At 35.5% G+C, this 14,730-nt stretch overlaps 1 protein-coding gene across 8 annotated transcripts in view; it reads left to right on the forward strand.

The window, feature by feature from the left end:
* The window catches only part of mpp4a (MAGUK p55 scaffold protein 4a), a 31,286-nt gene extending 17,376 nt beyond the window's left edge, over window positions 1–13,910 (forward strand). For 2 of the 8 annotated variants that reach the window (XR_015499241.1, XR_015499243.1), the window contains exons 11-12: window positions 592–663; window positions 1,473–1,667. Coding sequence is in view for 2 of the 8 variants with exons in the window: in XM_087267575.1 (XP_087123701.1) it covers window positions 592–663; window positions 1,473–1,669; window positions 1,762–1,820; window positions 4,853–4,870; window positions 5,152–5,193; window positions 8,810–8,830; window positions 9,027–9,074; window positions 9,174–9,347; window positions 9,457–9,537; window positions 9,895–9,988; window positions 10,097–10,205; window positions 12,814–12,948; window positions 13,054–13,242 (1,239 nt within the window). In the remaining 6 variants the exon portion in view is untranslated. Of the gene's footprint in view, window positions 1–591; window positions 664–1,472; window positions 1,670–1,761; window positions 1,846–4,852; window positions 4,871–5,151; window positions 6,115–8,809; window positions 8,835–9,026; window positions 9,075–9,173; window positions 9,348–9,456; window positions 9,538–9,894; window positions 9,989–10,096; window positions 10,206–12,813; window positions 12,949–13,053 lie in introns of those variants that run through there. The other 6 variants (XR_015499244.1, XR_015499242.1, XM_087267575.1 and 3 more) reach the window with 6 other exon arrangements.
* The last annotated feature ends 820 nt before the right edge of the window (window positions 13,911–14,730 follow it).

A 14,730-nucleotide genomic window follows, 5' to 3' on the forward strand; every position in this document is an offset into this window, starting at 1 on the left:
ACTCCACACTTGTAAACAATCACTCTATTGGGCTCGCGCCACTTGCACAGCTCTTAGTCCCGCCCAGACTCGTCAGCGCTGCCAAGCCGACCAATCACAGAGTTTGCACTATGCGTCGTTGCAACGTGTAGTTACATTTTTTGAGAGGCACACGTCAGCGACGCCGACGACAACGGCGTAGGGCTATGCTTCAACACATAGGCTTGACTTGACAGGTGCAGAGAACAGTGTCAAACAGGTGTGTGTGTGTGTGTGTGTGTGTGTGTGTGTGTGTGTGTGTGTGTGTGTGTGTGTGTGTGTGTGTGTGTGTGTGTGTGTGTGTGTGGACTATCCTGTTGCAAAACACGGTGAAAAGTTGTACATTAAGGCAAAATTTGATGACTACATGATGACTAAAATTGGCATACTCCAACATGTCTTAATACGATTTCTGTTGAGTTCCATTATGGAATTAAATTAATCAAAAATCACTATTTACATGGTAGAATCTTAATTAAGAGTATTGTCTTAATCGTAATAAATCTGATTATTGGTGTATGTAAACATACTCAATGACCGTATTCATTTATGCAGTGTCCTGTACTTTCACAGGTTCGATCTCAAGGAAATATTCTGTTTAAAGTTATTCCTAATTCAACACAACCCACCAACAGTCAAGCAACCGTAAGTGCAATGTAAATACAATATATACAGGAAATGTCTTTTAAAAATGTCAAAATGTTCATTTAAATCAGGAGGGCCCAAACTCGGGCTGTTTCTATATATGTGTAATTCAGCGTTCTTGAGTCCTTGTGTTCTCGTGTAACGTCATGATCAACCTCCGAAGTTCAGTTCCAAAACTGACCACAAGAACGGAGGATTTGTAAAGAATCCTGAATGTGTTCTTAACATTGAGGATTTGTCAATGCAGACTTGAGCGCAAAACTCATTTGAGTAGTCCTAGAAGTCATTTGTGGCTCAATAAAGGAGGTGGGAAGCGCAGCATTTTAAATAGATTTATTATTAAAGTTCAGAGATTTAACTTATTTATCTCAGGAGTTTTGCTAAATGAAACTGTGAAAGTAAACATTAACATGACAATCGAGAACGGTCTCCACAAGAACGCAAGTCTGTTCTCAGTATTCTTGGAATTGAGAAACAGCTTCAGTCTTGGAAGGCTGATGTCCTGCATACTTTAGATCCAACTCCAATCAGAGACACCTGGGCTAGCTATTCAAGCTCTTAGTAGGCTTGCTAGAAATGTCCTGGCAGGTGTGTTGAGGCAAGCTGTAACTAAACTCTGCAGGACACCAGCCCTCCAAGACAGAGTTTTGGGCATTCCTGATTTAGATGAATTTGTAAATAAGTAAACATAAAAGACTTCAATAGTCTTCTAGCAGTGTTTCATGTAATATTGATAATTAATAGACTTCAGCTGTAATTCGCTAGTAGTTACTTTTAAGTTTAATGTGATCGTTTCATTCTCTCATTAGCTGTATGTGAGAGCCATGGTGGACTACAGTCCTCTGCAGGACCCTGCAATCCCCTGTCCAGATGTTGGCATGGCCTTCAGTAAAGGAGATTTGCTGGAGATTGTAGACCAGAGGGACATCCGATGGTGGCAAGCCAGAAAACTCCACAGTGCCTCGCTGTGTTGCGGTCTTATTCCCTCCACTAACCAGTTCAGACAGTCAGTTTTTAATGATCCCAACATTTTTTCAAAATTAAGTCATCAAACTATTGTTTTTGGGCTTAACTGAAGTTTTAATTCCTTTTTTGCAGCAAGCAAAGGGAGCTGTGGTGGTCTCAACCTTATCAAGCTCACACCTGCATCAGACCCTGTACGTAAAACACACACACATGTTGGTTTTGGTGTTTTATAAGGACTCATACACTGCATACACTGTAAAAAAATGCAGGGTTTCATACAAGTCAATATCCGCATTTTCACTGTCAGGCCAGTGTGAGCCAGGGCTTTTATTAGGTCGGTCTGGGCCAATCGCCTGGGTGGTTGAGCGGTGAAGCTGAAATCATGATCCATTTCCACTATCAGGCCAATAACTCACAGCTAGGCATGCAAATGCCACATGAATCAAACATCACACAACCAGCCCAGTTCAGCAGTAATCAGGCAGACAGAGCACACCATCGCATCATTATGAAATGATTCAAATGCACAATATTGAACACGATATTGTACAGCATTAGCTACATTATATGTCTATACACATAGGCCTATGTATTTTTATTCATTATATTCATTTACACGCCGACCGACTGTTGGCATCATGCATCGAGTGGTCTCACGGTCTCAACGGAAGATGACCCATCCTTAACATAAAACTAACATAAAACTTAACATAAAACTATAGAATTTATCGGTTAATAACTTAATATAAAATATTTTTTTATAACATAATGATTCAGCAGAATAGCATATCTAGACTGATTCTCCCTAAAGCATAACTACAATTTAAAATATTAAACATCCTTTTGATAAAGCTCTATTTTTTTATGTTATCACGTCATATAAAACATATACATTTGTTTGAGCACATAAACTAGGCTACATTTTTTGCATGCAGTTTTTCCCTGACCCATTTATAAAGCAGTCCTTCAGGACTGGATAACAGAAAGGAAATGGAAGGTATTTCGGATGTTTTGCTCACCCAAAAATGCTCTGTCTGCATGATTTGATTACTATCATCCTATCCAAATACTTTATGATTATTATTTCTAAACTCCTACATTGTTTATTGTTTTTAGAAAATGTCTAAAATATTTTTTGAGATAGACCTTTGTATAATAAAAGTTTAAAATGGCTTAAAATGATTTACCTAAGTTATATTGTTTATACCTAAAGTGTTATAGCTTTTGTTTGTTTTATATTGGTTTATTTATTTCACTTGTTTTTATCATATTCATATATTTGTAAATTTTTAAATGATTTCAGTAGCTTATAGCTTATTTTATCTAGATCGGTGACACTACAAAACTCCACACATAATTTGTAAAGTTTTATGTCTTTCTGTTGTATTCATATACTGCATAATCTCCAAAATTAAGAAAGAAAAAAGCCACTCTTGGTAAGACAGAGCTGTAAAACGAGTGCTCTTTCGGCTGGTTTTTCTCAAACACATACACTGTACATGCACCTAAACGTGCATGTTTCATGCACAAACACATTTTAAACTTGACAAAAACTCTCGACAGCTGAAAGTTATGGGCAGTTGTGTCTTTAATATGGTTTAAAGATTATTTTGCATGTGTTTTTGAAACATCAAGGAGGATGCAGCAAAGAAATCTAACTTATTAAATTAAAATTAGGTTACTTTAATTATTATTTTATGCAACAGGTATGCATAAGAGTTATCTTAAGCAAGACCCTTAGCCTTGTTTTATGGAATATCTTAAACTGGCCAGTACCAAGTTTTTTCTTTCCCTTATTTATTTATTTATTTATTTATTTATTTTTATTTTTTTTTTTGGCACATGTACTCATGTGTGATGGGAAAACTACTGTAATGACAGCAGCACACCATCTTGCAAACTCTGCCTCTGCTTTCCCTCCGCCCTGAAGCCCCAGCTAGTTTGCTTTGGCCCTCGAGAAAGCCTTGCTTTGACACTTTATACTTTATATCACTTTTAATTATATGGCCTTACCTTACCGCAACCCCTAAACACAACCCTCAAAGAAATCCTGTAGCAAATATTTAATGTCAAAAGACTCTTGTTATAAGTCATTAAATATGACTTATAACTGTTTTGCATTACAAGGACACAAGTCATGTCCTCATAAACCACCTCAACCTTGTAATACCTAGGTCACACCCATGTCATGGTACAAATTTGTGTCTTCATAAACCACCAAAACAAGCACACCCACCCACCCACCCACACACACACACAGATGTATGATCTTCTGCGGAGTCTTTAAAGATGTTGGTTGGCATCATAAGCCTCTTATCCCTGCCCTCTCTTCACCCTGATCTAATTACTGTAAAGAAGCTTGAAAGCTAGCTTTTCTTGGCATGATCCTTCCTTCATGACTGATTGACTTGTCCACCTTGCCCTCAACCATTAAAGAGGGTCAATGATAGTATAGGATTATCTCCATTGTTAGGATTGTTTTGCATATTCTTACTGAAGAATTAGAAGCAAGCATCTGTGGCATATTACCTAAACTGCTGAGACTATACCTACAGTGCAAGTCTGTCATTTCATTTACTTTTCAAAACTGCTTATGACTTTAGGTTACAAAAAAAAGAGTAGGTTGCTCTAATTTGAATCCGAAAAGTAAGACTGATTAACCCTGACTAATTGCTAGACTGTTTCTTAAGACACAGACTTAATGTATGAGCTATTTCTGCAACTGGCCCCTTGACATTTGCAAGGTCTTTTCATGCCATTTCAGACACATTTGTATCACTGATTATAAATACAGACATTACAGAGAGGCTGTCATGAATAAAGCAAGCAGGTAAAACCATACAAGACTTGACTTGATGTTTTAAATATGTTTTAAAGGCACAATAGAAAAAAAACAGCATGCTCATATGTTGTGTGTTGTAGTAACACAAAAAAAAAAGTAGAAAAAAAATGATGTGGCCTAGTCATATGATTATTTTCCATGTTGGGTTAGGGTTAGGTTTCATTTCCAAACCTGTTCCACACCTTTCATCTTTATTCTGTTGAATAAACAAGAAGTTAACATTTTTCACAATATCTTTTGTTGTGTTGAACAGAATAAAAAACTCATGAGTTTGAAATCATAGTTTAAAATAATATTTTGGGTCAGCTTTACCTTTAATAACATAATATTTGTTTACTATTGTTCTAATTCTTTGTCATTCCTTTGCTTTGTTATCTAAAGTGAGCGCAGATGATGTTGGTATGTATCTGTTTGTATTTCACTTTGTTTTTTTGTGTTTGCTTTATATGTTTACAGCATTATTTAATTTATAGTCAAATAGTTTGCAACATTATTTAATTAATACATTCGGTATTCAATACATTTTATTTTTTATGAATTGTTAAGAGTGCATGCTACTAGAGTCTGTCTTTAAATGTTAAACTCAGTATTTAATTATAATAACTTAGGGTCTGTCTAGTTTTTTATTAAATTGTGTGTGAAATAGGACCAAATTTGTAAGTCTCCTTTTTTTGCTGAAGGAGAAGAGGAAATAACGGACAAGATTAAATGCACTGAAACAGGTAATTATGCAACCATTTCTTAAATTTAATTTCCATACACTGTCTTGTTATTTAGCAGGTTCATTTATTTAACTTTTCATACTGTACTATATCTATTTCCACCACAAACTTGTGCCAGTTCAAAGTTTTATCACGTGTTTTCATCAAATTGATTACAAGTTGACAATACTAAATACAGCTTTAACAAGGGTGTAATATATTTTAAACATGACCATTTTTTACCTAATTCCTGAAGTAGTTAAAAATGCATTTAACAAGTGTATTCATAGTCTAAACAAAAACACTCATGTGGTCGAATACAATCAGTCAGTTACAAAATGGAAACTACTGTACTCTATATTGTAGTTTGCAGCATATTTTCATTTACTTGCTTACTTGTTAATGTTGTAATAGATGTTCACTCATTCATTATTACTTGTTCACTGCATGAGTAAATGGGCTATGCCCAGCTAGTGTTTTTAGCCAATAAAGAACATCCGGTGAAAACGTAATATGATTATTTTCAATTTCATAGGGTTTCTTTTACAGCCTTGATGTTGTAATGTAGTTCAAGTATAATCAGTTAAATAGACTCAAGCATCCATTTGCTTGTTAAAGCGTAAAAAGCGACGAAAAATTGTTTAAACGTAGTTGTTGTCATTAGCCGCAGGCTAGCGCAAAAATTCCATTGAAAATACTGGACTAAAATGAATTTCCATATTTTAAAGACATGGTGTGGAAAAATTTAATTTAATGTAGTGCATCTTGTTAAGTCTAATACCCACTTTACACTTTTTTTACTGTGCCTGGAGGAGGTAAAAGCATGGCTTTCGGAGAACTTTTTATTTTTAAACTAGGGGAAAACAGAGGTTATTATATTTGGGTCCAATCAAGGCCGGAGTGGGACTCTATTTCAGCCCTGGAGTTTCAAGCCTTAGACCGGCCCACCTCAGTTCACGACTGACTATATTAAAATAAGGTCATTTCCAATTCAGTTTCTAATTACACTATCATGTCTTTTTCAAAAAAACAGCTGCTTTAGAACTTCAAATGTTCAACAACCTTACAGTTTTATATGTCTTAACAATAAAAATGAAAAAAAAAAAAGAACTCTGGTGAGGTTAGAACATTGATTGGCGGCATCGTAACACATCGTGCTAACCACTGGACCACAATGGCGCTGTTATGCTTGAGTGGCCGGAATGATAGTTACAGGCTGCATTTTGCTCATGTGGCTGTGAGACAATAAATAAGAAGTGCGGAGCTGCGGCAAAATAATGAATAAAAAGAGTGAGGCTATGGTCAAATAAATTAATAAATGAAAAAAAGTGCGACTGCTGAAAGTGCAAGCGGCTAGAAACACCGGCCCTCGCGTCCAAAAAACGGACCTTGGCCTAATGATTTGTCGGACTGTAAACGCCCCAGGTTAGAAAATTTGGAGGAGTTCAGATTACCCTAGGTATGTAGCCTGGGCGTAACATTAGATCAGAACTTCCCACCTCAAAACGGCCCACCTCAGTTCACGACTGACTATATTAAAATAACGTCATTTCCAATTCAGTTTCTAATTACACTATCATGTCTTTTTCAAAAAAATTGCTGCTTTAGAACTTCAAATGTTCAACAACCTTAAAGTTTTATATGTCTTAACAATAAAAATGAAAAAAAAAAGAACTACTCAGGTGAGGTTAGAACATGGATTGACGGCATCGTAACACATCGTGCTAACCACTGGACCACAATGGCGCTGTTTTACTTGAGTGGCCGGAATGATAGTTACAGGCTGCATTTTGCTCATGTGGCTGTGAGACAATAAATAAGAAGTGCGGAGCTGCGGCAAAATAATGAATAAAAAGAGTGAGGCTATGGTCAAATAAATTAATAAATGAAAAAAAGTGCGACTGCTGAGAGTGCAAGCGGCTAGAAACACCGGCCCTCGCGGCCAAAAAACGGACCTTGGCCTAATGATTTGTCGGACTGTAAACGCCCCAGGTTAGACAACTTGGAGGAGTTCAGATCACCCTAGGTATGTAGCCTGGGCGTAACATTAGATCAGAACTTAAAATTTGATAAAAATACTTCAAATGTGGTTAAAAAAAAAAGCTTCTACCAACTCCTCTCTTTCTGAAATGAATTCCTCTCTTTCATCACATTCTCTTGCAATACATGTGCTTATAACCTCCCTGTTAGACTATTTGTAACTCTCTCTATTTTGGGCTGCCAAAGTCTCAGATCGCTCAGCTACAGCAGCTATATTTTTAACAAAAAGCCCAAAATATGCACACGTCACTCCTATTTTGAGGTCTCTCCATTGACTACCTGTGAGACAAAGAATCAAATCATCCTTTACTTTGTGTTTGAAGCCCTACATGGTCTGGGCCCCCATTATTTATCCCTACTGATTGTTGTCTACACAAATGGTCTTGTTCTTAATCCTGTCAGTATGGTCAACTGTGGTAATATCTTTTTTAGGTGAAAAAAAAATTAGGCGAAATTTTTATTTTTTTGTTTATTACGTCCATACCGTTTGTTTGTATTTTCTCTGTTAAGCACTTTGTGCTTCCTTGTGGCAGTTGGCATGTGCTATATAAATAAATTGAACTTTATATTGAATCTCAGCCAGGCAGTGAAGATTGCTGTTTTTTAAAGAAAACTCCTTACACGTAATGATTTTGTATGGGATGACAATTTACCAGAAGCTCTGAGGCTGGCTGGCTGAAATTAAAAGTCTGTGTGCATATACCCCATCGCATCAATGAAATTGATGTCCTATTTTTACTGTTTACACCAGTATTTCGAGTTGTCCACTTGTGATCTGATTGATCTAACTAGAAAGTGTAATTAAGGCCTTGGAATTTACAATCTACCAATTCAGACTTTTCTGAATTCTTTATATCTCAATATTTCACAAATTCTGGTGATTTATAATTTTATTACTTATTATTTATTGTGTTAATATTATTATTAGGTGATTGATAAGTTTATAATTTCAGCTTTATTAGTTGCAGTTTAGCTATTTTTATAGATTTAAATTTACTCATCACAAATCTCAGTTTAGTAAGAATTGTAAAATTAAAAATCTGCAGTTAGCAATTTAGGTCACACTTTATTTTGATGGTCCGTTTGTTGAATTTAGGTTACATTGCATCTACATGCCAACTAATTCTTATTAGATTATAAGTAGACTGTTAGGTTAGGGTTGGGTTAGGGTTAGTTTAAGTTGACATGTACTTGCAAAGTTTCTTATAGTCAGTTAAATGTCTGTTGAAGGAGCAGTATCAAGCAGTCTACTAATACTCTAATGCAGTTGTGTCAAACTCAATTCCTGGAGGGCCGAAGCCCTGCACAGTTTAGTTCCAACCCTGCTCCAACACACTTACCTGTAGGTTTCAAACAAGCCTGAATGACTCAATTAGTTTGATCAGGTGTGTTTAATTAGGGTTGGAACTAAACTGTGCAGAGCTGCTGCCCTTTTGGAACTGAGTTTGACACCTGTGCTCTAATGGAACATCAAAATAAAGTGTTACCGCAATTTATTCTGAAATTAATGGCAATATTTGGCATTCTGCAATAAATAATTTGGGTTATATGAATAATTTGTGCTTTTAATAGTAAATTTATTTGTTTGTTTTTACAGATGAAGAAGATTTTGAGTTCGGTAGGTAAGTCTTTTTCATTAAAAGTGGGGGGAAATCTTGTAAATGTTCTATAGTTTTGATGTTGAAACATTTTTAGCAACAAGCTGAATTAATATACGTTTCTTTTTGTATGTTATTATGGTGTGTAATCCTTCTTTTTAAAGAAGATAAAGATGTTTTCATGAAGATCATTGAGCTAAATTTTGTTTTGTCCAGTTTCAGAGGAGGGTGAGAATGGTGAACACATGCAGGGCTTATACATAGGTATGAAATCCGAATGCATTTAAACGGTGAATGTGCATTCTGTCTAATATAACCCGTGTATAAATCCAAAAAGTAAACTGATCATTTTGTTTGAATCAGCGGGGTTCCGGCACAGTCTTCGCGTGTGGAGGAGGAAATCATACAGCAAGCGAAAGCCGTCATGTTATTCCTGCAGCATCAGTAGCTGTCATAACACCTCAGCCAACCTTTATGAAGAGGTGGTCCACTATCAGCGCCACATTGACGATCCCCCGCGTCTCATTGTGCTGATTGGTATGATCCTCAATGTGCAGGATTATTATATTCATAAATAAACCGATAATGAATACCATTTGGCTCACTGTCTGATTAAAGCCTTAATGCTTTTCCATTTTTTCCACAGGTCCATCAGGAGTGGGTGTAAATGAACTAAGAAGGAGGCTAATCAAAATCAATCCTAATACATACCAGGGACCGGTATCTTGTATGTAATCCATTGATCCTTTTAACGTCTGCCCTAATGTTTATCCAAAAATGAAAATTCTGTCCTCATTTACTCACCCTTCACTTGGTCCAATACTGTTTGTGTTTCTCTCTTCTAACACAAAAGGAGGTATTCTGAAAAATGTTGAAAATCACTATCCATTGACTCTCAATGGGATTTTCTTTTTCTACTATGGATGTCAGTGGCTACTGGTTTCCAACATTCTTAAATATATTTTGGTTTGTGTTCAACAGAATAAATGAATTCATGAACTTTTTAATAGAAATGTTCAGTTTTAGGTCGACTGTCCCTTAAAAGAAAACAGTGTAGGTTACAACTTGTCTTGTTATTCTCCAGACACGACACGGCCCCAAAATATGGGTGAGAAGAATGGGCGTGAGTATCACTTTGTGACCAAGGAAGTGTTTGCCTATATGGTGGTTAATCACAAGTAATGCTATATTTTATGATTTAAATGCTTTAAAAAACATATACTGTATAATTGATCTTGAGATTTATCTTTTTCTGGCATGTTTTTTGTGTTCTTATTAATTCTCAGATTTTATGAGTATGAAGAGCATAATGGACACATGTATGGAACCAGCTTGGACTCGGTTAAAGATGTATTGGACAATGGGAAAATATGTGTGATTGACATTGAACCTCATGTAAGTGCCCTAATCTTTATCAAATTGGTCACAATTTACAAAAAAGTTCCATTAGTTAATGTTAGTTAATTTATATACTAACGTATATCAAACATATATCATCAAACTCCCATTTTAAACCAGTTGATATGATTTTCATTGATATGAAGTCTTTGGCTCAATTACTCAAAGGCAGTGTAAATAAACTCTTTTTTTTTTTTTTTTTTTTACCTTGTCAAAAACACCTCAGTCCAAAGTGAACCATTTCACTTTGATGTGCATTTAAAGAAAAGACAAAACCAGGAGGATTTTGCTATAGTATCTGGATGCAGCCTTTATGATACAAGCTGAGATTCCGTCACTCAGCGATGCAATGTCAGACACAATGCACTAAATGGAGTGAGTGACATCACTGTGACGGGTAGGGTTAGGGGTGGGGTTAGGTAAGCACATTAAAAAGCATTGGATGCAGCTCAGATTGCACTGCACCAGGTCTGCATCCAAACCCCTCTCGGATTTTCAGATGTCTTCAAAGCAGAATACTTTAAAAAGAAATCGTCGCTGTGGCATTCATCGAAAAATCTCTCTTAACTACTGCAGTGGGCACATAGTTAAATACACAATTTAGTGGGCAGTGCTGATTAGTAGAAACAGAACCTGCCATTAAAAGTTTAGTACAAGTAACTTGTTTTCAGAGCCTTGCCTGTAGTATTTGTTATTAACAAAAGGCACAGCCATGCCTGGAAATGACAATATGCATTACTTTAGAGAAATGATATTGTATTTTACACTTAGGCAATCAGGCCTAATGTGTCCAGCACTTATAATTTGCATCACTTTGTATAAGCGATGGCAACACAGTGGCTGTCCCCTCCCAGCAAGAAGGTCGCTGGTTCGAGCCTCGGCTGGGTCAGTTGGCATTTCTGTGTGGAGTTTGCATGTTCTGCCTGCATTCGTGTGGGTTTCCTCCAGGTGCTACGGTTTCCCCCACAGTCCAAAGACATGTGGTACAGGTGAACTGGGTAAGCTAAATTGTCCGTAGTGTATGAGTGTGAATAAATGTGTATGGATGTTTCCCAGAGATGGGTTACAGCTGGAACGGCATCCGCTGCATAAAACATATGCTGGATATATTGGCGGTTCATTTCCCTGTGGCGACCCCAGATTAGTAAAGGGACTAAGTCTAAAACAAAATGAATGAATGAAAGAATGAATGAATGAATAAGTGATACTGTCTGAATGCATCTTGCAGTGTAATAACATAATTTATGTATTTAAAGAAATGTGTAATCTTTTAGCTTCATATCTCTTTAAATGCTAATGAGCTGATGCTCCACCACCTCCCTCTTTGAGATTGCAGGAATGGTGATCCATTTCATTGCTGAGGAGTAGCTAAGCTAAGCTGAGGAGCAGGTTTAGTGCAGCATACACAGCACAACAACAAAAACGTTGATTGTCTGCTTACTTTTGTCTGAATGATTGTATTTGAACTTTCCACATTATAATGACAAAATGTGAGATTGCGCCTGTCCATCTCTTGCAGTCATTCAGACAAAAGCCAGCAGATGAGCAAAGTTTGGTTGAGATGTTTGTTGGAATACATTTTCCATTGATAATGGCAGGTTGCAAAATCAAGCAATGATAAATGATATGCAACTATTATACTATATGTAGAAGAGATGGACTGGCACAATTTTGCAGCCTGCCATTATCAATGAAAAATGTATTTGAACAAGCATCTATACTTATGAAAAGTGACACTGGTTTATTTAACAATGATGATCTACAGTTTTTGAGCTGGTTAGTGTGTTAAGCACTGACAATCAAGAAGGCTGATGATCTAATTCTAAACTTGACTGAATATATTATATGTATATAAAAAAATGCATCGATCTTTCAGACAAATAGTTGTCATAGCTACATCTTTTAAATGCAATTTTGATGCAAGTCCGGCATCGTATTGCCCCACTCTGGTTATACAGTCTGGAAAAAAAAAATTAGCATACACAAGTAAGTTTTTGCAAACTCTTTCTAGGATATTCTCTTATATAGAATTATCATATATAAAAATTATGCATTTTGCTGTTGCCTCTTCTGAAGCTGGGGATCTATGTAGGGACATCTGTGAGCCTCTAAAGTTACATCTGAACACAGTAGACTGCATGCCAGGAACGATGAAAAACTAAAGGCACCATCATTTGCCACTTTGCTATCTGCTTACAATAAGAGGTGGGAGGATGGGCAGAATCCATATGTTACTTGGAGGCGGGCAAGTTTTAAGAAGAAACTGGTTACATATAAAAGGGCAATTACGGCCAATAAATACATTGAGACATTTTGTACAAAACAAGCTGTGTTGTTAACTGGCTGACTCAGCATAATCATAACTCAACACAAAAAATTTACAAAATTGAAAATATATTCCAATTTTACAATTGACTAATGTTAACATAGATAAAAAAAAAGTAAAAAAATAACTCTTTTGTTCATTGTTTGTTCATGTTGGTAAATACTAGAACTAACATTACCTAATGGAACCTTGTTGTTAGGTGTAACCATCAAAATGTACGTTCTTATCATCAGTAAGGTTGCAAATAGTACTTATCATGCACATGTCTTTGTATTCCAGTGCATTCAATCAGTCAGGAACAAAATGCTGAAGCCCTACATCATATATGTGCGTCCGCCATCGCCTGAAGGCATGAGACAAACAAGAAAAGACCCACATTTTCTTGCCAATAGATACATTAAGAGATACTTCCATGTAAGATAAGCCTTCGATATTTCTTATGATACATTTGTGTCTGATAATACATCGATAAGCGTTTTGATGAAGACATAACGTATATCTTCCCACTGGTGTTCTTAGGATAAAGACTTTGAGGACATTGAGGACGCGAGCAGGGCCATAGAGGCCAAGTACCGTCAGTTTTTTGACTGTGTGATTGTAAATGAAGATCTGCAAGATTCATGCATGGATCTGTTCACCGCTATACAACATGCTCAAGAAGAACCGCAGTGGATTCCTGCCAGCTGGTTTACTCCTGATCGTACATGACTAAAAGATATGCACAACAACAAAGATGGGAATTTTTTAAATGTTCCAATATATGTAAAAGAACTGAACTGCAAAAAACAAATGCCTTTCTGTGTAATATAGGGCAAATTAACACTCGTGTGAATTCTTGAGTAAAATGCTGTTTGTGACTTTACAGCAATCATTTGTTTTATCATGCTACATACCGTAATGTACTGTAAACTACATATTTAGGTCATCTTTCACTATAGAGTTAAGGGTTAGAGTTAAGGGGTTATTTCTAATTTGAACTGTTTACAATGTCATAAAATCTACCTAAAGCTTTTGTTAAGTGAAAAAAAAGTGTATTTTTAGTTATTTCTTACATTTAGGTTATGTTTTGTTTATATAACGATGTACAGCAAGATTTTTGTTAAGTTTTGCCAACAAGCAACAATGTTGTCAAAATGATCCTCATTCACCCTTAACAACTTTTATTTGCATTTTGACCATTCTTTTACAAATCAATTGCATTTTGGAGCATTTAAAAAAAAAATTTATTATACCGTTTCATTACCATGTAAACAAAAACAAAATTGACACGTATTGCATAATAAGTGTATATGCCAATATATGTTTCAATTCAAATTTTTGTAAAATATAAACAAATCTAAATTCATTCATTTTCATTTCATTTTTTCAGTCGATCTCTCTCTTTTGTATGTTGTAGTGTTGTATTTATACCATAGTAATATTGTGATCTCTCAATTGCAAAAGAGAAATACTGAGAAATCTCTAGACTGATGGCATTTCATGCTGTTCAGCCTTATAATCTTAAAATGTCATCAAAATCTAAATTGACGTTGGTGAATGAGCAACATTTCTGCTGTTCTGACCACAGCTGCAGATGAGAATGAATGACGGAAGAAAGTAGTTTTTCATACAAAAGTTTTTTTTTTAGACTCTCAATGTTTGATTTTCTTTTTTATATACAGGATTATGCCGTCAAACTGTTGTATAAACGCAATATCACATGTGTAGCAGTGCGCTATGGCTGTACTATATTGTCACTGGTGGGACACTAAGGCAATCGACCTGTGAACTTGCACGCCTCTCGTGTGATATACATTTCACTGCTACTCGTGTGATATATATATATATATATATATATATATATATATATATATATATATATATACTTGTACTTTATTTTTCTAATATTTATTACAATATATATATATTTTTTTAATGGCTTCAACTCTTTGGTGTAACACTTTAGAAAAATAGTCCATTAATGTTAATTAATGTATTAATTAAAGTATGAATAATTTTCTAAAGCATTTTTTAATCATGGTTCAACATTTGCAAATGCATTATTAAAATCCAACGTTGTGCTTGTTAACATTAGTTAATGATCAATGAGTTTTAATATATAATAAACTTTTTTATAAATAATATATTTAATAGATATTTAACTTAAATTATGTTAACAGAGATGAAAATTTGACACAATAAATGCATTACTAATTC

The sequence above is a fragment of the Danio rerio genome, chromosome 9 (genome assembly GCF_052040795.2).
Source record: "Danio rerio strain M-AB ecotype USA chromosome 9, GRCz13ab, whole genome shotgun sequence".
Taxonomy (NCBI): domain Eukaryota; kingdom Metazoa; phylum Chordata; class Actinopteri; order Cypriniformes; family Danionidae; genus Danio; species Danio rerio.